Source organism: Aspergillus pseudotamarii, assembly GCF_009193445.1.
Source record: "Aspergillus pseudotamarii strain CBS 117625 unplaced genomic scaffold BDV38scaffold_22, whole genome shotgun sequence".
NCBI lineage: Eukaryota > Fungi > Ascomycota > Eurotiomycetes > Eurotiales > Aspergillaceae > Aspergillus > Aspergillus pseudotamarii.
In genome coordinates this window covers 160,294-181,438 of record NW_022475036.1, presented here as the reverse complement: position 1 = coordinate 181,438, position 21,145 = coordinate 160,294, and the positions used below count along the sequence as shown (strand labels likewise).

The 21,145-nt window shown below is 48.9% G+C and overlaps 6 protein-coding genes across 6 annotated transcripts; 4 read left to right on the top strand and 2 right to left on the bottom strand.

Annotated features, from left to right (window-relative positions):
* Nucleotides 1-418: 418 nt before the first annotated feature.
* Nucleotides 419-3,910, top strand: BDV38DRAFT_244877 (MCM DNA helicase complex subunit MCM4). The gene is made up of 5 exons (XM_032054389.1): nucleotides 419-806; nucleotides 860-1,738; nucleotides 1,798-1,869; nucleotides 1,923-3,115; nucleotides 3,182-3,910. Exons 1-5 carry the CDS (start codon nucleotides 536-538, stop codon nucleotides 3,767-3,769), a joined length of 3,003 nt encoding a protein of 1,000 aa, XP_031914288.1. The 5' UTR covers nucleotides 419-535; the 3' UTR covers nucleotides 3,770-3,910.
* Nucleotides 3,911-3,982: 72 nt separating this feature from the next.
* Nucleotides 3,983-6,281, bottom strand: rmt2 (protein-arginine N5-methyltransferase; the record flags this gene model as incomplete). Its single annotated transcript, XM_032059749.1, has 2 exons — nucleotides 3,983-4,629; nucleotides 5,057-6,281. 2 exons carry the CDS (start codon nucleotides 6,279-6,281, stop codon nucleotides 3,983-3,985), a joined length of 1,872 nt encoding a protein of 623 aa, XP_031914287.1.
* A 340-nt stretch (nucleotides 6,282-6,621) lies between these two features.
* Nucleotides 6,622-8,290, bottom strand: BDV38DRAFT_74219 (prohibitin subunit PHB2). The gene is made up of 4 exons (XM_032063855.1): nucleotides 7,924-8,290; nucleotides 7,785-7,853; nucleotides 7,351-7,706; nucleotides 6,622-7,285 (listed from the first exon to the last, which is right to left on the bottom strand). The coding sequence occupies exons 1-4, from the start codon at nucleotides 8,105-8,107 to the stop codon at nucleotides 6,962-6,964; spliced, it is 933 nt and encodes a 310-aa protein (XP_031914286.1). The 5' UTR covers nucleotides 8,108-8,290; the 3' UTR covers nucleotides 6,622-6,961.
* A 63-nt stretch (nucleotides 8,291-8,353) lies between these two features.
* Nucleotides 8,354-9,483, top strand: BDV38DRAFT_244874 (putative polyadenylation factor subunit CstF64). Its single transcript, XM_032054388.1, has one exon. It carries the CDS (start codon nucleotides 8,643-8,645, stop codon nucleotides 9,369-9,371), a length of 729 nt encoding a protein of 242 aa, XP_031914285.1. The 5' UTR covers nucleotides 8,354-8,642; the 3' UTR covers nucleotides 9,372-9,483.
* A 1,134-nt stretch (nucleotides 9,484-10,617) lies between these two features.
* On the top strand, nucleotides 10,618-12,887 carry BDV38DRAFT_282228 (aromatic amino acid ammonia-lyase; the record flags this gene model as incomplete). Its single annotated transcript, XM_032059748.1, has 3 exons — nucleotides 10,618-10,757; nucleotides 10,821-10,927; nucleotides 10,987-12,887. The coding sequence occupies 3 exons, from the start codon at nucleotides 10,618-10,620 to the stop codon at nucleotides 12,885-12,887; spliced, it is 2,148 nt and encodes a 715-aa protein (XP_031914284.1).
* Nucleotides 12,888-14,173: 1,286 nt separating this feature from the next.
* BDV38DRAFT_282227 (putative SNF2 family helicase) lies at nucleotides 14,174-21,127 on the top strand (the record flags this gene model as incomplete). The annotated part of the gene is made up of 7 exons (XM_032059747.1): nucleotides 14,174-14,555; nucleotides 14,629-14,773; nucleotides 14,986-15,717; nucleotides 15,842-20,006; nucleotides 20,072-20,315; nucleotides 20,409-20,775; nucleotides 20,824-21,127. 7 exons carry the CDS (start codon nucleotides 14,174-14,176, stop codon nucleotides 21,125-21,127), a joined length of 6,339 nt encoding a protein of 2,112 aa, XP_031914283.1.
* Between the last annotated feature and the right edge of the window lie 18 nt (nucleotides 21,128-21,145).

Below are 21,145 nucleotides of genomic sequence, written 5' to 3'. Positions count from 1 at the left end.
TTCGCTGTGTATTTGAGTGCTCATGAACCATGGCGGGCCATGGGGTGGGGTAAGAAGCAGAGATGTAAACATGGCAAGGAAAACTATACGTAAATATATTCGTTCGCAACTGTATGGGCAATGTAGGTTCCTACTGCCGGCCTGAGTAAAAACGTCAAACAATAACCTTGTGGAAATAGAAGAAGGACCAGTCAGCGATCAAGAGAAAGGGAAAATAGAGAGCGACATTTATTGACATAGTACGATGTGTATAAAACCTCATCGGAAACATATTCTATGGTTGTTTTCGATAAAATGGTTGAATAGTCTGGTTGATCCCTGGTCGAATCAGCTGCACGTGACCACTTAACGCGTCAACGCGTTTGGAACGCGCCCTGCAATCCACGAAGAATCTAGCAAATTGAAACTCCACTTGATCGATCCCTACACCGTACAAACAAACCCTTCTCAAACCCCCTACCCCCCAACAACCCCAATATTTTGATTCTGTCGGTCCTTCCAATTGCGATAATTTACTTAACAGGACCGACTCACAATGTCTTCTCCGGCTTCAACTCGTCGTAGGGGTCGCCCATCTAGGGCAGAGGCCAGCAGTCCAAGGGTAACAGATGCACAAACAACACCCCGCGCTTCTCGTCGTCTAAGGGGTGAGGCAGCGGTTCCTTCGTCACCACCGGCCAAAGATAATGGCAGCAGCGCCGAGACACCAGATGTGAGAATGGATGAGCCCAGCTCTCCTATCAGGGCATCATCCGTCATGGACCAAGATGAGACTACACCACGGGGAAACCGTACCGCTATCGGAGGTACGACGATCATTAGGACACTTAAATACTTGCTGATTACTCACGTATAGCAGACTCTTCCCCAATCCGATATACGTCTAGTTCTAGCCCAACTCGCGCTCGTAGCCTCCAACCAGGACGCTCCGATATTCCCAGCAGTAGCAGTGGTGCTCTTTTTGTCTCCGATCGCTCGGCCACAGGTGGTCATCGCAATGTTGCGTCCCGTCGCAATGATCTTCATTCGGGTGGTTTTGGATCTACGCCTAGTCGACGACGCAGAGTCTTTGTCGACGCCAATGGAATGCCTGCCGCCAATGGAGAGCCACAGTCAGATGCAACCTTCTCGAACATCCATCCCGGTACTTCAGAAGCGGATGCGTTGGGTGGTAGCTCTACTCGCGTCATCTGGGGTACCAACATCTCTATTCAAGATTCTATGTCCGCGTTCAAGAACTTCCTCTACAACTTTGCAACCAAATATCGTCTGTGGGCAGAGGGTGCAACAGAAGATGAAACCCGTAGGCTGGGAGATACTGCAGAGGAGAGAGAATACATCAACATGTTGAACACGATGCGCCAGTTGGGTGTGACTAGCTTGAATCTCGATGCGAAGAACCTTAAAGCATACCCGTTGACTTTGAAATTATGGCATCAACTACATGCATATCCTCAGGAGATTATTCCCTTGATGGATCAGACCATCAAGGATGTTATGGTTGAACTTGCAATCAAGGAGATGGAGCGCCTGCGGACTCAGAACCAACGAAACCAGTCACACTCGAGGAATCTCAGTTCTGCGCCCGCAGTTCCGAGCTCGGATGCCATGAGTGAGACTGGCCGGATGCCACCGAGCGAAATTCCAGATCTTGTTGGTGAAGTCGAGACAAAGGCTTTCAAAGTTCTTCCTTTTGGGCTTGATTCTAGTGTGAACATGAGAGACCTAGATCCAGCCGGTATGCTCATTATACACGATCCCCGATTTAAACGATTCAGTTGCTAACATACACCTTAGATATGGACAAGTTAGTGAGCATCAAAGGTCTTGTCATTCGCGCGACGCCTATCATCCCGGATATGAAAGAAGGTGAGTTAGCAGTATCTTAATTTACGTCAACGCTGACTAACTTTTGTCTCTAGCCTTCTTCCGTTGCCAGGCTTGCAATCACGGCGTGCAAGTCGATATCGATCGTGGAAAGATCGCGGAACCCACTATTTGTCCACGCCCTGCCTGCAAACAAAGAAACAGCATGGAGATTATCCACAACCGTTGTATTTTCGCCGATAAGCAGGTCATTAAATTGCAAGAAACACCGGATAGCGTCCCCGATGGTCAAACTCCTCACTCGGTTTCCCTTTGCGTATACGATGAGTTGGTGGATGTCTGTAAGGCTGGTGATCGAGTTGAAGTGACAGGCATCTTCCGGTGCAACCCTGTGCGCGTGAATCCCCGCCAACGGACGCAGAAGGCACTTTTCAAGACTTACATTGATGTCCTGCACGTCCAAAAGATCGATCGTAAGAAGCTGGGCATCGACGTCACAACCATCGAACAAGAGTTGTCTGAGCAGGCTGCTGGAGATTCCGAGCAGGTTCGAAAGGTTACAGCCGAAGAAGAGGAAAAGATTAGGCGAACTGCCACCCGGCCGGATGTGTATCAACTCCTTTCTCGGTCTCTCGCCCCTAGCGTCTACGAAATGGATGATGTCAAGAAGGGTATCCTACTCCAGATGTTTGGAGGCACCAACAAGTCTTTCCAGAAGGGTGGTAACCCACGCTACCGCGGTGATATCAATGTGCTTCTTTGCGGCGATCCGTCAACTTCAAAATCCCAGCTACTTCGCTATGTTCACAAGATCGCGCCTCGAGGTGTCTACACCAGTGGCAAAGGTTCTTCCGCTGTTGGTCTTACAGCCTACGTGACCAGGGATCCCGACACGCGTCAGATGGTACTCGAGTCTGGTGCCCTGGTACTTTCGGATGGTGGTATTTGCTGTATTGATGAATTCGACAAGATGAACGAATCCACACGGTCCGTCCTCCATGAAGTCATGGAGCAACAGACGGTGTCAATCGCTAAAGCAGGCATCATCACCACGCTGAACGCTCGAACCAGTATCCTTGCCTCCGCAAACCCTATTGGGAGCCGATACAACCCAAATCTGCCTGTTCCTCAGAACATTGACCTTCCACCCACCTTGTTGTCCCGTTTTGATTTGGTATACTTGGTTTTAGATCGTGTGGATGAGCAAGAAGATCGTCGGTTGGCCAAACATTTGGTCAACATGTATTTGGAAGACAAGCCAGAAAATGCAAGCGACGAAGAAGTCTTGGTAAGTAACGAATTTCCATCTAGGTGGCTCTGATATTGTGTGCTAATTAGATTGTAAAATTTGCAGCCCATTGAATTCCTGACGGCATATATTACTTACGCCAAGACCAAGGTTCACCCCGTTCTTACCCCGGCTGCTGGTAAAGCTCTTTCGGATGCATATGTGAACATGCGCAAGCTCGGAGACGACATCCGCTCCTCTGATCGTAGAATTACGGCGACCACTCGTCAACTAGAGTCTATGATCCGACTGTCAGAAGCCCACGCACGCATGCGGTTGTCACTAGAGGTGACCGCAGCAGATGTTGAGGAGGCAGTGCGTTTGATCCGGTCCGCTATTAAGCAGGCAGCTACGGACTCGCGGACAGGTTTGATTGATATGGGTCTGCTCACTGAGGGCACTAGTGCGAGCGAGAGACGTCAGCGGGAAGCCCTGAAGCGTGGTCTGCTCGCAGTGATTGACGAGCTCAGCAGCGGAGGTGCCACTCCTCGCTGGGGAGACGTCTATCGTGCTTTAACTGAGCAGAGCAGCGGCGAGGTGGATGGCGGTCAATTCACAGAGGCGGTTCGCACGTTGGAGACGGAAGGTTACGTGAACGTTCTAGGTGAGGGTGCACGACGGAGCATCCGGCGTGTTGGAGGTCGACTTCTGTAATCAAATGATGGGATCATGATGCCACGGAACAGTATGTATGTAATCTGGGAAAGCGTATATTGAGTCAGCTGCATGGATTCGAGGGTACCAGGGCAGGAACGGTGTCTGGTGTTTTTGTCCAGTTCAATATCCAATTAATCGAGAGAGAAGCTCTCTGAAACGAAAACAATAGATAATTCAAAATACCTAACATTACCAAAGAGCTCTCCTTCCCTAGTAATACACCCCCCGATCCAACTCCAGGCCCGTCCCTTCAGGCCACAACCTCTTCACCATCCCCTTCGCCCCTTCAACCTGCTGCCCATCCAGAAGAACCCCAACCCTAAGCAACAACTCCAACACCTCAGTCACCCAAAACCGACACCCCACCCCATCAGCATCAAACTCATATCTCTCCCTCCCACCCTCCACCAAAACATCCACCACATCCCCTACCTTCACCCCAGCCCTAACATCCATCCCAACCGCAAATTCAAGCAACGCATCCTGTCCCGCAGGAGCACTCAACTCAGACAAAATAACATACGCTTTCGACCCGCCAACCAAAACACTACTAGGCACAGTATGACTGGGCTGACAATCCAGGGTGACGCATGTAGTCTCTGACGTGGAGAGGTAGAGACACCAGTGGTTTGTTCTCTTGGTTGTTTCGACAGGCACTTGGACGTGGGGGCTTGCGATTATGCGGTGGATTTTTGTAGAGAGGATTTGGGGGCCCCTGCTTGGGGGGATGTAGTGGATTGGGGAGATGGACATTGTGTTTTCTTCTAAGGGGCTATAGATGTAATTTTTGAAGTCGCTGGCTTTGGGGAGGGGAATGAGATGGGTTTGAGAGGTGAAGAATACCAGCTGAGGTGGACCTAGAGGTGTTGGTACGGACTCTGTAAGCTGGTTCCTTGCCTGGCCAATCATGTCTTGATGCAGGGTTTGCAGCGTTGTTTTATTCTAAGGAGTGTTATTTAGGGGAGGATGATATTGGGTTTGTAAGATGGAATTCTATTTTGTATATGGAGTGATTCCCCTTGATGGAGTTGGGGAAAACCGGTTAATGTTAGTGTGCAATTCAGGAGCAAATATCCACTGATTGGCATCTATAAGACGATCAGTATAGTGAGGAGCGGTGTCTCTCAATGGCATGTTTATTGTTTTGTAGGTAGCACTTCGATGGTATAGAGCATTATGCATGTACTAAGTATATCTGTGTTCTTCTATTATTTTCAATTTTGGCGTGTCTAACATAAATCATTTCTAGCGTATTCTAATCCATATACTTGCATAGAGGCAGACGGTAGCTTTCAATCTGCCAGTATGCTCTGCGCACGCCATCCCATTCGCTATCCAGCTTAGGCAGCGCAATCTCTTCCCATTCAACATCGAACCCAGCATCCATCAGGTCCATCTCAGCCACTTTCTGGTAGACATCGTAGCTGATTTGCCGGTCAGCTCCCATGCCGTTGAAGAAACTCCACTTCCCTTCTTGCTCAAGCAGTCCAATAACCTGCTCACTGAAAAACTCCCGGAAGTCGCCGTACGACTCGGCAAATGTATCGTAGTAGATGGCATCAAACATAACTCCCTGTCCGACCAAGTCAGGGAGAATATCCTGCCACCGGCCCTCGTGGATCGTGACACCCGGCTTCTCACCCCAGCCCTTCCGCTTCATCTCGGCGACAACCTCCGGGTGCGCTTCAATGATATGGTGCTCCGCAGGCGACTGCTCCTGGATGAACCCATCCACAATACCCATACCATGTCCGACATTCAGAACACGCAGTCCTGGCGTAGGCAGTAGCTTCATCGCCGACTTGGCCATGATATCCGTCTCCCAAGCCATCATAACACCGTTCTGATCCTGGTCTAGCAAGCGGTCATTCTGGAAAGTCAAATTGGAATCAAGATACCGAGAATTGGTGACATCGGGACCCGTCTCCATAGCCGTTTCAGTAGTGGTAGCCGCCTCAACCAACTGGGGAGCAGATTCCCCCTCCACCTCCACCTCCTCAGCGCCAGCCTCAGCCTCAGCCTTCTCTTCCTGTCCCTCCTCCTCTTCCTCATCATCATCCTCAAGCTCCTCATACCCATCCAACCGATTCAAAAGCAACTCCGCCCGCACACCGGCATCAACAAGCTGTTCATACAACTCCCTCAACCCCAACCGCCTAGCAACACACCCAGGTGTCTCATTATTATTATCAAGATCGTTCCAAATCGCACCCTCCTGGAGCAAAAACCTCACAGTCGCCGAGCCCTTCTCCTCAAGGCTCTTCTGCTCATCTTTCTGCTCCCCGTTGGTCTGGACGCCGTTCGGCTCGTCGTCGTCAGGTTCACAGGCCGCAATTGCCGCATGCAATGGCGCATACCCAGTTTCGGGGTCTCTGACGTTGACAGGGTTTGCGATTGTCTGGTTTGAGCGTATAAGTTGGCGGAGTTTGGGGATGTCGTGTTGGGAGGCGGCGAGGAGGATTTCTTGGACGTCGATATCGACGTCGATTTCTGTTGTTGGGTCGGTCATTTTTTTTTCTTTGGCTTTCTTTGTTTTCCCTGTGGATTTGGTCTGGATTGCCTGTAAGATTGTGCTTTAGATATGTGCTTGTATTGGGTTTTGGGGGGGAATGGTGGGATTGGTGCGGGGCAGTGGCAGAATGTTTGAGGATGGGATTACCTTTTGCCGGTCGAAGGGGGGACGTATTAATATAGGAAACTTATGTAGATGATTGGGAGGTATCAGTGGTTGCTTTGTATTAGAGCGACTGGGTTGGAGTCGACTTTGGAGTGTAGGAGTAAAATGTTTCTTCCCCGCCGTTGATATAAAATTTCCGCCCGCCGCGTTCATCAACTCCGCGCGCGGAGCCAATGAAATCGCATTCCGCGCAGCATAGATAGAGACTCAACGCCAGGTCATCTACCAAGGGAACAAGGTCAGGATGATTATTGCATTTCGTAGTCAGATCATATTGAAAGAGAAGAGAAACATTTCGCCCGATTGCTTTGAGAATCCTAAAAAACACTCGAAACTATTTGTACAGATACCTTATCCCACACCCCGATCGTCCATTCCAAAGCGACATCAATAGCGCCAGTACGAATGAAGGCCGATGAAATCAATTGAATATAATAGCGAAGCTAGGCTTCCTCAGAAACTTCATCTGCGGGGAGCCGTCTTAGTCATTATTCCTTTCCAGAGAGAATTTCTTATTTCGAGTCTTCGACGCTGGCGTTGACGTTCAGACCCAGACCCTGGGAATCCAGGTAGAGTTTGTTCTTGCCACCGTTCTCCTGGAGAATCTGGGCAATTTGACGAGCATTCTCGATCTTACGCAGCTCGATGTAACTCTTGCTCTTCTTGATGGCATCACCAATGAGTTCGGCGGAACGAGCCTCACCCTGGGCGCGGACAATGAAGGCTTGCTTCTCTTGGCGGGCCTTGTCGACCAGGAAAGCAGCACGCTGGGCTTCCTGCTGGGCGACTTGCTTGGCTTCGACAGCGGCAGTGAATTCAGGGGAGAAGGTTAAGTGCTGTCAAAGAGTACGACGTCAGTGTTTTGAACATCCTACATATATGCACGAGTTGGGAACCATACCGTAAGCGACACATCGTCCAGAGCAATGTTGAAGCGAGCGGCTCGGCGAGCGAGGCTATCCCGAACCATCCTGGCGACATTCTCGCGCTGGGTGATAAGTTGGCTAGCGTTGAACTGCGCAACTACGCTCTTCAAGACCTCGTTGACAATCGAAGGGAGGACCCGCTCATCGAAGTCCTGTCCGAGGGTACGGTAGATCTGCGGAAGAGCATCCACTCGGGGCCTCGACAGAACACGGCAGGTGATGTTCACCATCTGCAGGTCCTTGGTACCAGTGAGGGAAGCGATGTTCCGCGGCTTCGCGCGCACGTCATAGATAACCGGTGTTTCGACCCATGGAATCCTGATGTGAGTACCTGATGTGAAGATAAATAGTTAGCATGGGATCGAAGGGATGGAAGGAAGGGAAAAAGAGGAGATTTGCGCCGGCATACCTTCACTGTAGATCTCTTTCTGAACACCACCTATTCTCGAGTATTTGATTGCACGGTGACCACCGTCGACTGAAAACCGCCTCAGTCAGCTATTCTCTTCATATCACCGGAACAAGTTAATAGATCCCGGCATGCTCACCGTTAAAGAGGGAGTTTGATAGAGCCCATCCACCAACACCGAGCAAGAGCAGAGCTCCCGACAGCCCCAAGCCACCACGACCCCCACCGGAGGGGAAACCGCCGAAGCCAAACCCTCCACGGCTTCCGCGGTTCTGTAGAATCACTTGGAGTCTCTCCCACTGTTCCCTTGGGTTCCGAGCCATGATGGTGGTTTGAGAGTGTAGAATAATACGAGAGGAGACGATGTGACGGAGCTGGCGTTGAGGTTCTTTCGATGTTCCGGCAAATCGTCCGTTTGGGTCACCGCCTTCAAGTAAAGCTCAAGCTTCCAGTAAGGCTGCCCGTGAACTTACTCCATCTACAGAGAATTGTCCACTGGGGTTCAAGAGTAGGCTACAAATTCTTTTTGTGATAAGAGATATTCGTTGCACTTGAGCCGAAAGTGTGTGGGAACCTCCGCCTCCTGCCAATTCCTCTCGAACAATTCGCACACTGCGTCTTCACGTCTCATTCCCCCATTATTTGAAAGAGCCTGCAGATTCCCTATAACTCCGGCAAAGATGGCGCCTCCTGAAAGAGCCGGAAAGAGTGTCTTTTTGGGAAACATCCCATACAGTAGGTGCTTCTACGTGGCACACGTCCACAGTTGATTGACGCTAACGCCCAATCTCAGATCTCACAGAGGAGCAGGTGAAAGACATTCTTAGCTCCGCGGGCACAGTAACCAAATTCCGCTTGATGATGAACCCGGAGACAGGAAAGCCGAAAGGATATGGGTTTGCAGACTTCGCCGATGCCGATGCAGCCGCCTCCGCAGTTCGCAACTTGAATGACTATGAGGTCATGGGACGGAAGATCCGTGTGGACTGGCCTCACAACAACGAGAAGGATTCGATACCCCCCGATTATTCGCAGACGTCCCAAATACCCGGACAGGATGGACAAATGGGTGTACAGCAGTCATCCGCGCCTCTACCGCCTCTTCCCCCGGGCGTGGATCTTCCTCCGCACCTAGACTGCCCGAACGCAATCTCTCAAACACTCTCCTCTCTCCCTCCGAATCAACTTCTCGATGTGCTCTCTCAGATGAAGTCATTAGTCATGGCCGACCCGGCACGCGCTACGGAACTTTTACGACAAGCCCCTCAGCTTGCATACGCTATATTCCAGGCCCTGCTCCTGATGAACCTTGTCGACTACAGCACGTTAGGAACAGTGGTGGAACAGGCCGCTCAGCCCCAAGCGGCAGCAGCCGCTCCTCCCGCAGCGCAACCTTTTCAGCCATTCTCAGCCGTACCAGGTCCGGTCTCCACACCACCTCAGCCTCAGCAGCAAATGCCTGGGCAAGACGAACTCTTGCAACAAGTGCTCAGTATGCCACAATCGGCTATTGATGCACTACCTCCGATGGAACGAAACCAAATTATGCTTCTGCGACAGCAACTAATGCAAGGTGCCATGCGGTGATGACATAGCGAGATCGATCGAGATCAACAGACTTTATGTGATTTTGGTACTTTTGAAACTTCAATACTTCATATTTTTTTTTACTTTTTCCTCTTTCGTCTTTTTTCTTTTTTTTCTTTTTTTTTTTTTTTTTTTTTTTTTTTTTTTTTTTTTTTTTTTTTTTTTTTTTTTTTTTTTTTTTTTTTTTTTTTTTTTATGTTCGAATGACAAATGGGATGGCGCAAGATGGTTCAGGTGATTTGACAAAGGAATGTATACTTAACTTTAGTACAGGCTATTGATAGTAGTAGTAGATATCCCATATCTTCCTTTTCTTGTTGGCTTGCATTATTGCTTCCCCTTAACGCCACCACGTAAATTAACCCACGCAAAATTTCATTTAAATTAATCTATGAAAAGAGAACAAATGAAACACCCAATGTAACTGCAGAGTACCATCTAGACTAAAAATAAAAAATAAAAAGAAAAAGAAAAAGAAAAAGAAAAAGAAGAATTAGAAAAGAAAAGCGTGCAGAAGGACTTAAAGAGTCTCACAAGGTAGTAGTAAAAGGCGGTTTCTTCAATGCAACTTCGTCCAAAAATGGAAGACCCTTCGGTTTCCGTTCTCGACTGTTTCCTGCACTGTTGACCGACTTACCGACTTTCCCCAGTGCGTCATTTTCACTGTGAACACTTCGGGCAAATTCTGCAGGGTTTAACTATGGTCCTGCCTGGAAGTCTATTTCCTTAATGACTGAAGTCTGGGTCAGCCAGGGATCCTAGCACAAAGATCGACCTCCCCCTGAACCCTATCGCTTGGCCTCGGCCTTGGGGTTCCATACCCTCCCATTGACCGTTGCAGTTGGCTAAGCTCTGCAGCAAAGTGAGCGTATCAAACACCTCATAGCCCTTATGCAGCTAGAGAGTGCGCAAATTCCTACTAGTAACAAGCCAAGACTAGAAGGAAGGACCAACCAGGCTCTAGAGATAGCCTATTGTTTCAGCTATCGGACATCCTAGTGGAACCGCACCCGAAGATGTCGATCTAATGCCACAAGGAAATAGTCTCACCCTAGCTCACGATCGACCCGTGTCATTAGCACGCTCTAAGACTGTCTTCCATGGTTATAGGCTGCATTACATCGGATTGCACTCCCGGTGAAATACGGTGACAAACAACTACTTAAAGCCCACCTGGGCCTTAGGTTAGAGTTGTCACAGCAAACAAAGGAAACTGTATTCTAAAGAAAAAATGGACTTGTTGAATATGGGAAACCTGAGTGACTTGCAGACCCACCTACAGACCGCATACCAGGCACGACAACGCCTGCAGAATCTGCTGAGAGATGGTACATTCGACGTTAATGGAGCTAGTCTTGACATCTCTGCTATAGCAGCAGTAGCATAGTAAGTAACATATTCTCTAACTTTCGTGGCAATCACTTCTTCGGTGATACTGACTCTAAACAGCTATGGTTGCATACCCAAGATCACCACAGACCCAGCTGTCCTTGATAAGATTGAAGCAAGCGTGCAGGTGTTGAAAGACCATTTGGACAATGGCTACCACGTTTATGGTCCGTACCCTGTTTGGGTCAAATTGCTATATGACTCGGTGTACTGATGTCCTTCGAAGGTGTTAATACTGGCTTCGGCGGCAGTGCTGATACTCGAACGGATCGAGTCATCGCATTACAATCCGGACTCTCCCAGCTTCTACAAGCAGGTGTGCTAGTCGCCTCAGATAAGAATACCAATGTGGACTTCGAGCGACAAGGTCGCCTGGATTCACATGCTGTGCCCGTCCCCTGGGTGCGAGCAGCCATGTTGGTTCGGTGCAATTCAAACGCCCGCGGTCACTCCGCAGTTACGCTTTCAGTGATGAAGTCCATCTTGCAGCTTTTGGAGAGTCGCATCACCCCGGTTGTTCCTTTACGAGGCTCTATCTCTGCTTCTGGAGATCTCATTCCACTTTCCTATATCGCTGGCGCGATTGAAGGCAACCCTGATGTGCATGTCCACGTACAGAAATCTCGTAAATCTCAGATAATGTCTTCTAAAGATGCGCTTTTGTCGGCCGGCATAGAGCCTCAAGTCCTAGGTCCTAAGGAAGGATTAGGCCTAGTCAACGGTACTTCATTCTCTGCAGCACTGTCCAGTCTCGTTATGTACGAGACTCATCAACTGGTCGTGCTAGTGCAGGCAATCTCGGCTATAGCCTTAGAAGCACTCATGGGTAATGCGGAGAGTTTTCATCCCTTCATCTCTGCCATTCGTCCTCATGACGGCCAAATGGAATGTGCCAGGAATATCCTTTCCTTTCTCCAGGGATCTCGTCTTGCCCAAGGTATTCAAGATGTGAAGACTCATACTCGCCAAGGTTTGATGCAGGATAGATATGCGCTTCGATGTGTTCCACAGTGGATCGGACCTCAGCTAGAAGACCTCCTGCTCGCGCATAAGCAAGTCACCGTTGAACTTAACTCGACAACAGATAACCCACTAATAGACCCCGAGACCGGGGATATTCTCCACGGAGGCAATTTCCAAGCAGTTTCCATTACTTCTGCCATGGAGAAGACAAGGTCATGCCTTCAGATGTTTGGCAGGCTCCTCTTCTCTCAGTCTACTGAACTGGTCGACCCAAGCCTTAACAACGGGCTTCCTACCAATCTTGTCGCTGACGACCCAAGTCTCTCCTTCACTATGAAAGGCGTCGATATCAGCATGGCTTCATACATGGCAGAGTTGGCTTACCTTGCTAACCCAGTGAGCTCGCATGTACAGGCAGCGGAAATGCGCAATCAATCTATCAACTCCATGGCTTTTGTATCCAGTCGGTACACTATGCAAGCAGTCGAGATAGTGTCGCTCATGTGCGCTTGTAGCCTGTACATCGGATGCCAGGCCTTGGATCTCCGAGTACTGCATTTGACCTATCTCGATAACATCAAACCCCAACTCCATCTGCTTACATCCGATCTTTTCTCCTCATATCTATCAGACCCAGAGCTTGCAAATCTGACCGAATCCCTCTGGGAAACCATCTCAAAAAGCTGGTCGACAACAACTCGCCAGGGCATACCTGAGCGCGTGCAAGTAGCCGTTAAAAATGCTATTCCTACACTGTTAGATACTCTGAAAGAGAAGCGCGGCCCAGGCCTTTCGCATCTAAATCGATGGGAAACCAAAGCCGCCGCCCTTCTCAACAAGACATACCAGGACACCGCAGACACGTTCTTTAACCAGCAAAACACCGAAGAGTTCCTGGGCGCTGGTGCTAGGATTATTTACCGCACCGTTCGCCGTGATCTCCAAGTCCCATTCCACTTGGGCTTCGTGGAGCACCCGACAGTTAATAACGATACCCTAAACGGCCGCTCGAAAAAGACCATTGGATCTTGGATATCAATTATCTATGAGGCCATTCGCGACGGCAGGTTAATGGATCCTTTTATGGAATCTCTTGCTTCAAAGAGCTCTAGTACCGATGACTCATTGACAAAGATAAGGAGTCTAAGGATGTCCCGACTTTGAATTAATGATCCAGGTTCTGCAAGTATAGACTTTGCATAATTGCATGAATGGTCCTGGCGGTTAATTTCATCAAGAGGGTTATTATACTCACTTCTGACTTCTGCTGTTGTCACGCATCAATCTCCTTTCCTTATTATCACTTCGCCTAGATTACGATTCATAGCTGTTCCATAGATGAACCTTGACATATTACTTGCAACTTGTCTCTTTTATTAACTCTAGTGATCTTCGGAAAGTGAACACGCAACAAACCTCGGATTTATGTAGTTCTTCAATCAGCCCTACAGCTAAGCCATCATGTTAATATGTCTTACAACCTTGAATAGCTACTCCTACATACTCGAAAGTAGTTTACTAAAACCTCACCTATGCCCTCACCAAAGTTTCACAAGGTACACAACCGACATAACCTTCCAGCATGTGTATAGAGTTCATCAACTTCTTCAAACTGCCTCAAAATCTCAACTGATACAAATGGGTCTACGAAATTGTAAATATCGATGATTGGAAAGTACACGAATGGATTAGTAAGGCTATCATTCTATAAGTCCCACCATAAGTACCTCGTTACTTCTGTTGTGCGATTTGACCCTTTCCAGTTGGTCAATTTGCTCCTTGTAGAGAGTAGAGATCATATAGTGTCATGAATCGGTGAATATTTAAGACCTAGGACACGCCGGGTAATATTGACTAGGCACTACTAAGCGCTACTCTCTACTACAAGAACGAAAGGTTTTGCGCCAGAGATTTCTTTTTTTGTGGGTTTGATTGCTGTTTTCGTTGAGGGTGTGAATGTGCTTTGGTTGCCATATAGTTACTATGTAGATATAGATCTTCCATAAAGAAATCAGGGGAAACATGTAGCTCACAGTCTTTACATCTTTCCTCTGTTATATCATCCCAATGAGAGCAGCATTGACGGGACACGTCACCCCCTTTGGGATATGTGATTCCATTCACTACAAGACATGAAACACGACACCGCAAATAGTTGGCCATGTAAACAACGATTCAATTGCACTGTGAACGATGTGATCACCCCTGTAACTTATTGTTTTCCTTATAGTCCAGTTACACATATCCTCACACGCCCTTTTCTTTTCTCGAATCTACATCTCCAAAACACACTTACTATCCTCATACGCATGACAGTATCGAGGCATACAGCACACATTTGCATACATTCAGGCTGATACAGCTCGTCTTTACAGAGGAATATCTTCTGGATCAGCAAGATCCTATTTTTCTTTTCTTTTAGAGGCTTCGTCTTCCTACATACATTCAAAATGGCTCGTGGCAAGAGACTCGCTTCCTCTACTCCCTCCGCGCGTGCAACCAAGCGTAGACGCACCCAACCTACAGACGCGGGACCAGCCAGTTCAAGCTCCACTCCTCTCCTCGAATCCCAGACTGCCAGCATAGACCCTGAACTGCCAGAGGTCGTCAGATCAGAGCCTCATTTTGGTAAAAGACGGCTTAGCACACAGCTGGCTCTGAACCTCCCTCCTCTACATAAACTGGGCGATATCTATCATTCGATCACTGCTCGAGCACTGGAGCTTAACCTTGGAGAGTTTCTTCAACATATTGGGTCAAAGCCTTTGAGGATTGTTACTGCCTGCTCAGGGACTGAGAGTCCGATATTGGCCTTGGAGTTGGTGCAGGATAGTGAGGTTTCCCTCATCCTTGTCTTACTTCATTGATAGTAGTGAGGCTGTTCTGACTGAGGTGTGTTTGATAGATCTGAGGAAGCACTTCAATCAAGACTTCACGTTTCGTCATCTTTTCAGTGCAGAAATTGTACCTTATAAGCAGCGCTATATCGATAACAACTTTCATCCACGTTTGCTGTTTCGTGATGTGACTCAACTGAAGGACCGTGTTGCGTATGTTCCCTCGACTCTCTCCTTTTTTTTCTTTTTTTTTTTGTGTCGGGCCCCGCTTCCCTCTGGTCGTGTTTCTTTTTATACATTTTTTTTGTAGGAATTTGCTTTTGCTTCCGAACTTCTTTTGTTGTTTTAGCTCGGTTGCATTAGCCTCACCCCCTTCGTTCGAGACACCGTACCTGACAAGACCTCCGCTAACTGTCGCCGAAAAGTCAAACCGCTTATGGCTCTCTGGAGAAGGTTCCCAAAAACCCAGACATGTTAATTGCCGGATTCTCTTGCGTTGACTTCTCTTCACTGAACAATAAGCGCAAGACCCTCGATGACAGCGGAGAATCCGGCGGGACATTCTGGGGGATCCTCGGCTACGCAAAGAGGTGCAGGCCGAGAATTGTCGTACTGGAAAACGTACGGACGGCCCCATGGGGAAAGATCGCCGAGGCATGGGGCGGTATTGACTACTTCGCGTGCCATGCAGAGGTAGACACTAAAGCATACTACCTCCCACAAACCCGCGAGAGAGGGTATATGCTCTGCGTTGACAGGCAGCGGATGCGAGAGCACGGCCTGGAGGAAACGGCCATGGCGGACTGGATCAAGATTCTGTCTAAGTTCAAACGCCCTGCAAGTTCACCTGCTGGTATGTTCCTGATGGACCCTGACGATCGTAGATTGGAGCAGATAGAGAACGATATGACGACGCGGTTAGCGTCGCATACAGTCTACAATTGGGAGCGGTACCAAGTCAGGCACCAGAACTACCGCATGAACATGGGCTTGGGATATCGTCGCCCGTTCAGCCGCTCGCAGGAGGACGGATCTTCTCAGATGCCGGATTTCACCTGGCAGCCTTGGCTCCGGAGTATGCCTGAGCGAGTCTGGGATACGCTTGACGCCAATTTCCTCCGCAAGCTCGTGGAAGGGTATGACATGAACCACAAAGAGTAAGCACTCTTCCACACCCACTTCCCCGAAATTCCAACTCCTCGATCTTTCTCTTCCTTTCTCCCCCGCCTCCCTCCCACTGCTGGGGAGAAAAGGAGTATTATTTGCTAAAATTCTTTCCAGACGGTGCATCGAGCTTTCTCAGGGTATCGAGCGAGAGGTCGATACGCGTGCGTACGGCATAGTAGGCTGTATCACTCCCTCCGGCATTCCGTATTTGACCACCAGGGGTGGGCCTCTCTGCGGACTCGAGTCCCTTTCTCTTCAGGGATTGCCGTTGGATAGATTGATACTTGCCCGCGAGACTCAGGCGGAACTTCAACAACTTGCTGGAAATGCGATGAGTTCGACGGTCGTGGGCGCTGCTATTCTCTCTGCCCTTATTGTGGGTCACAAAGTCCTTGATAAAGGTGGCCAGCAACCTCTTCCGAAGAAAGAAGTCCCGAAGCACAAGCGATTTAAGCTGTGTCACGATCATGAACTCGTTTCAGGCAGAATCAATGTCGACGAAATGACTGATGTAACCATCTCTGATATCCAAGCTCAAGCCGCGAGTAGTGCGAGATACTGCATGTGCGAACGCCAAAATGCCATAAAGAGTGATATCCTTCGATGTAAGCTCTGCTACCATACCGCTTGCTCAGACTGTGCCGGTAACCCGACTCATGATTACCAACGTGCCTGCGGACTAATACGTACCCAGCCGTTAGATTTTGTGAGCCGACTCCGAAGCTCTCTCCCCGCTCGACTGGTCATATCCGGCATCTCGCAAGACCATTATGATGTCTTCAAGGCGGACATATCGATCGATTGTCCCCCTAGTGTCTGGAAGAAATTCTTAGACGCAGTAGCTCTACTGATGAGTGAGGAGTTCCGTTTTGTCGACATCAAAAGGAGCTCAGTGTGGACAGTCACTTATGAGGGTAAGCATGGAGTTATAAGTCTTGTTGTCAGTGATTCTTGGTCGTGTTGGTCGCTCCATGCAAAACCCTCAGAGGACGAACCTGTCGTCTGTCTCATTCGCGAAATCTTCTCGAGGCCAATTGCACGCATGACTGCCAAGTCAGATTCCCTTCTGGAAGGCGAATGGGAGATCCTCTCCCCTATCAGTTCAAAGTGTGCGCTCACGTTTTTGGGGAATGGTCACCGCGTCGAATCTTTCGAAGCCAAATGTGGTATTCAAGTTAAAGGTTTCCCTGAATCCAAAGTTTGGACACAAATCATGGTCGATGGATCTGATGATGATATCGAAAGTTTTGGAATAGACGTTCGAGGGACATATGATCTTCTTCCTCACTGCGGAACAGCGAGTGGCTGCTTGCATAAGAAACCGGCCGCTGGGAACTCCCCTGCAGTATACTTCTTTTTGGATCCCTCGAAGCTCGGTGAGCCAATACACGACTCTTTTGTCTTTTCTTTGGAACACGAACGGACTCTTGGATATGCATCTCGTTCGACTATCGCAGAAGTTTCTCACAAGTGGAGGTCTTCAAGTCTGGGTTCGGAGCCGGAGTATGCCAACGTGTACTATCGTAAATCCATCAAGCTGCAAGCGGTCACGTTGGCCTCCTATGTTCCAGATTCCCCCATCATCTGCTCCAATCTGAAGCCTCTCGCTTCAATGGTGATCAGTAGTCGGGACTGTCGTAGTGCGAATATCACTCTTCTCTCTTTTGAAACACAGGCCACAGCTATCGATTCTTTCTGGAGAAAGGGACCATGGGACGTGGCTAATCCCGTGGAATCCCCAGCTCTACTTGGAGATATTTCTTGGTTGCTTCAAAAGGCAGTTGGCTTTTCTGCGTTTCAGAATTGGATCTCAGTCAACGAAGGCAAATTGTTGGAAAAGTCAGGTAGTCCTATATGTGGAGTGTGTGTACCAGTGAAGCCCCGGATCATATGGGGCCGCAACACTCGAGGACAGGTCAAGGCATATGAGGATCCACATGATGCAGCTCTGTACGAACGACAGATCAAGTTCAGACCTCCACCTTTTCTAATATTCCGTCAAGTGGACGAGGAGGATATGGGACATATGCGCGTCACGCTCAACGTTCAGACTCTGTTGCATCAAGCCTATGGCAAGCTACTGAACACGAATGTCTCTAACAATGCTTCTTTTTTCTGGCGCATCATACCCAACTCTTATGATTCGAGAAATCTCGTGCTCCCCGATTTCAGTCTCGTCAGTAACAGAAATGATTCTCAAAGCGCTCAACCGCCTAACTTCCAACTCGATCTGCGGCCTGAGCAGCTGCGCTCCCTCTCGTGGATGATCCACCGTGAAAGAGTTGACATCGAACCTTTTGTTGAAGAAGAGGTAGAGGAGGCCTTTCTTCCTGTGCTGATGTGGCGCGCGGAGGGCAAATTATGCGTGGAGAAAACCGTCCGTGGCGGTGTCCTAGCGGACGACGTAGGGTATGGGAAAACAGCTATCACTCTCGGACTGATCGATACTCAATACAGTCAACAGACTGCGCCAGAGCCCATCGACGGCTTCATACCCACAAATGCCACTCTCATCGTTGTGCCCAAGATCATGATCAAACAATGGCAGTCTGAGATCACAAAGTTCCTGAAAGATACGTACCGTGTGTTGGTGATCGACGGACTAGCGGCATTGGGACGGAAAACTGTTCGAGATATACAGCAGGCAGATATTGTTTTGGCTTCTTGGGCTGTTTTTAACAGCCAGAATCATTACGAGAAATTGCAGCAGTTCACCGGCATGCCGCGAGTCCCGCCAAAGGCAGGCCGCAATTTCGACGATTGGTTTGTTAAAGCGCATACGGTGATGATGGAGCAGATCCAGCTCCTAGTGAACCAAGGCCCCGGAGCAGTGCTTGAGTCAATTCAGACCAGACGCCAGGAAGTCAAGGACAACGAAGCTAATTCCACATATATCCCGTCAAGGCGGCTTAAGGGAGGCCAGTTTGCAGACGTTCTTCAAGGCCAGGATCTTGGCACTGAAGCGGGGACTCAACATGCCGATTCATCAAGTGAGGATGGGCTGTCAGATTCTAGCGAAGAAGAGGACCCCGAAGAAATTCGGGCCAGAGTCGACAAGCTCCTCAAACTCCAACCTAGGACAACCGCTCCAACGACCTTAAGAATGGAAACCGATAACGAAAGTGATTCAAAAGAGAGCGAGAATGAGGAATCGCCGGTGGCATCACGCTCTGGGAAAGCACAAGGTTGTGGTAAAAGAGGCCAAGGTGTGAATCGCAAGCGTGCACCCGTTAAGACGGGCAAAGACTGGGATGACAGAAAGGAGTTTGGCATAAATAATACCGCTCAACAAAATTGGACGACAGTCAAGCTTCCTCTTCTCCATGCATTCTCATTCAATCGACTTGTTATTGATGAGTTCACCTTTGCAAACCCCGAACGACTGGTGCCCCTTCTCAAGCTTCAGGCTCGTTCAAAATGGGTTCTATCTGGTACACCGCCGCTGAATGACTTTGCTGATGTAAATACGATTGCACCCTTCATGGGCATCCATCTCGGTATCGACGATGATGACCTTCAGTCACAAAACGCACGGCTTAAGATGATCCGCAGGCAGCGGTCAGAAGCAGAATCTTTCCAGGCGCTGCGGGCCCCTCGAAGTGAGGAATGGCATCGTCGACGGCACAGTATTGCACAAAGATTCTTGAACGAGTTCACTCGCAAAAATGTCGCAGATATTAGTGAGATTCCGTCATCAGAACACATAATTCTCATTCAGCAATCACCTGCTGAGACAGCGATATATCTTGAATTGTGCAAGCAGTTGATGACATACAACCGTTTGGGCCGCCGAGGTGGCAGAAAGGGTATCAGGGGTGACCAGGAAGATAGACTGGATGAAGTAATTGGAAGCAGCAAAACAAGCGAAGAAGCCCTTCTCAAACGGTGTTCATCTCTCGCTTTGCAGGGTCGCTGGCACAACGGTATACCTGAAGCGCTCACCTGCAGTTCGCTGGTTGAGACTCGATTGAAACAGCTCGAGGGCCTCAAGGAAGAACTCATGACGAAGTTCAGGCAAGCTGCGTGGGTATACTGTGCTTGTGACTTAAGACATGAAAAGTTCCACCAGTTTATTGAGAGTATAAAGGCGCACGATTTCGGTGACAAGAATGTGACGTGGAAGCTATACCCACTCGTTAAGAGTGTAATACTCACTTCACAGCCAGATGACTGGAAACTATTCTTTTCTTGTCCAGCGCAAGTCGCTGAGGACTCAATTGATACAGAAATGCGAGAAGATACTGGGCTGAAAGAGGACAATGACGATGCTGGTGAAGAGGTAAGCCCTTGTGGTACTTCACCATCTTTGAATGGAAACTTAGAGCTAACACTGATGGCGAACAGGCTGCTTGGAAGGCCTCAAAGCGTAGTGCCAAGCGTACAAAGACGGTTAAACAAGGTGAAAAGAAAGAAAAAGCACCAGAACTTCCAGTCAAGCCAATTCAAATCAGTGAATTCAAGCTCATTCTGCGAGCAGTTACGAGTGGTCTTCGAAAGCTGATCCTTGAATGGGTTGCACGGGAAAGAGCGCTCAGGTTTTTGAAGACAATACACCTTGTTCAGACTGGATTTGAGATCGCTGAATGCAGTTCTTGTCATACAACACCAAAAATAGCAAATCATATTAACATACTGGGCTCATGCGGTCATGCCCTATGCTCACAATGCACTCTAAAGACAGTTCAGAAAGAAGAGTGCAATGTTGAAGGCTGCCGGGGCTCCGGAAAGGAATTCAACATCTTGGATGCGTCTACTCTTAAACGTGATGAGAAAGACAGAAGTGCAAAATACGGCGGCAGTAAACTGGATAAGATGATCGAAATCATCCAGTCAGTGGCCACAGGCGATCGACTTCTCCTCTTCATACAGTTCCCGGACCTTATAGACGTCGCATCCAAAGCCTTGGAACTGGCAAAAATCAAGTACACTGCAATCATAGCAACTGACCGCAGGGCAGCACAGAAGGTCCAGCACTTTCAGGAAGCTGGTGGCTTTGGTGAGAACAAAGTGTTGATTCTGCACTTGGGTAGCGAGATGGCCGCTGGATTGTGAGTTGCCTGTCAACTTGTGCCTCAGCCTGTACTAACGGAGATTAGAAACCTTCAATGCGCAAACCACGTTATATTTCTCTCCCCTATGCTTGCTCAGACCCAGTACGACTATGACTCGTCAATGACTCAAGCTATCGGACGAGCCAGACGATATGGACAGACCAAGCACGTCTACATATATCATCTGTTAGCAAGGATGACCATCGACACTACCCTCTTCCAAGACCGCCATGGAGAAGTGCTGGTCGAGAGGGATGGAAAGGCCACCCTTGCTGCCAGGGAGGAGGCTGAAGAGGGGGAGATGGTGAAAGGAGAGGCGATGTCTGTTGTGGTGGACAACGCGTTCTAATGCGTGGGACAAATCTCA

What these genes read in the sequence shown, in the direction of transcription:
- BDV38DRAFT_244877 (XM_032054389.1), top strand. Translation starts at nt 536, where the DNA reads ATGTCTTCTCCGGCTTCAACTCGTCGTAGGGGTCGCCCATCTAGGGCA. An exon ending in GAGAGACCTAGATCCAGCCG is followed by an intron (nt 1,739 to 1,797) that starts GTATGCTCATTA and finishes CATACACCTTAG; the next exon opens with ATATGGACAAGTTAGTGAGC. An exon ending in CATCCCGGATATGAAAGAAG is followed by an intron (nt 1,870 to 1,922) that starts GTGAGTTAGCAG and finishes TTTTGTCTCTAG; the next exon opens with CCTTCTTCCGTTGCCAGGCT.
- BDV38DRAFT_74219 (XM_032063855.1), bottom strand. Translation starts at nt 8,107, where the DNA reads ATGGCTCGGAACCCAAGGGAACAGTGGGAGAGACTCCAAGTGATTCTA. An exon ending in GAAAGAGATCTACAGTGAAG is followed by an intron (nt 7,707 to 7,784) that starts GTATGCCGGCGC and finishes TCTTCACATCAG; the next exon opens with GTACTCACATCAGGATTCCA. An exon ending in TGGACGATGTGTCGCTTACG is followed by an intron (nt 7,286 to 7,350) that starts GTATGGTTCCCA and finishes ACTCTTTGACAG; the next exon opens with CACTTAACCTTCTCCCCTGA.
- BDV38DRAFT_244874 (XM_032054388.1), top strand. Translation starts at nt 8,643, where the DNA reads ATGATGAACCCGGAGACAGGAAAGCCGAAAGGATATGGGTTTGCAGAC.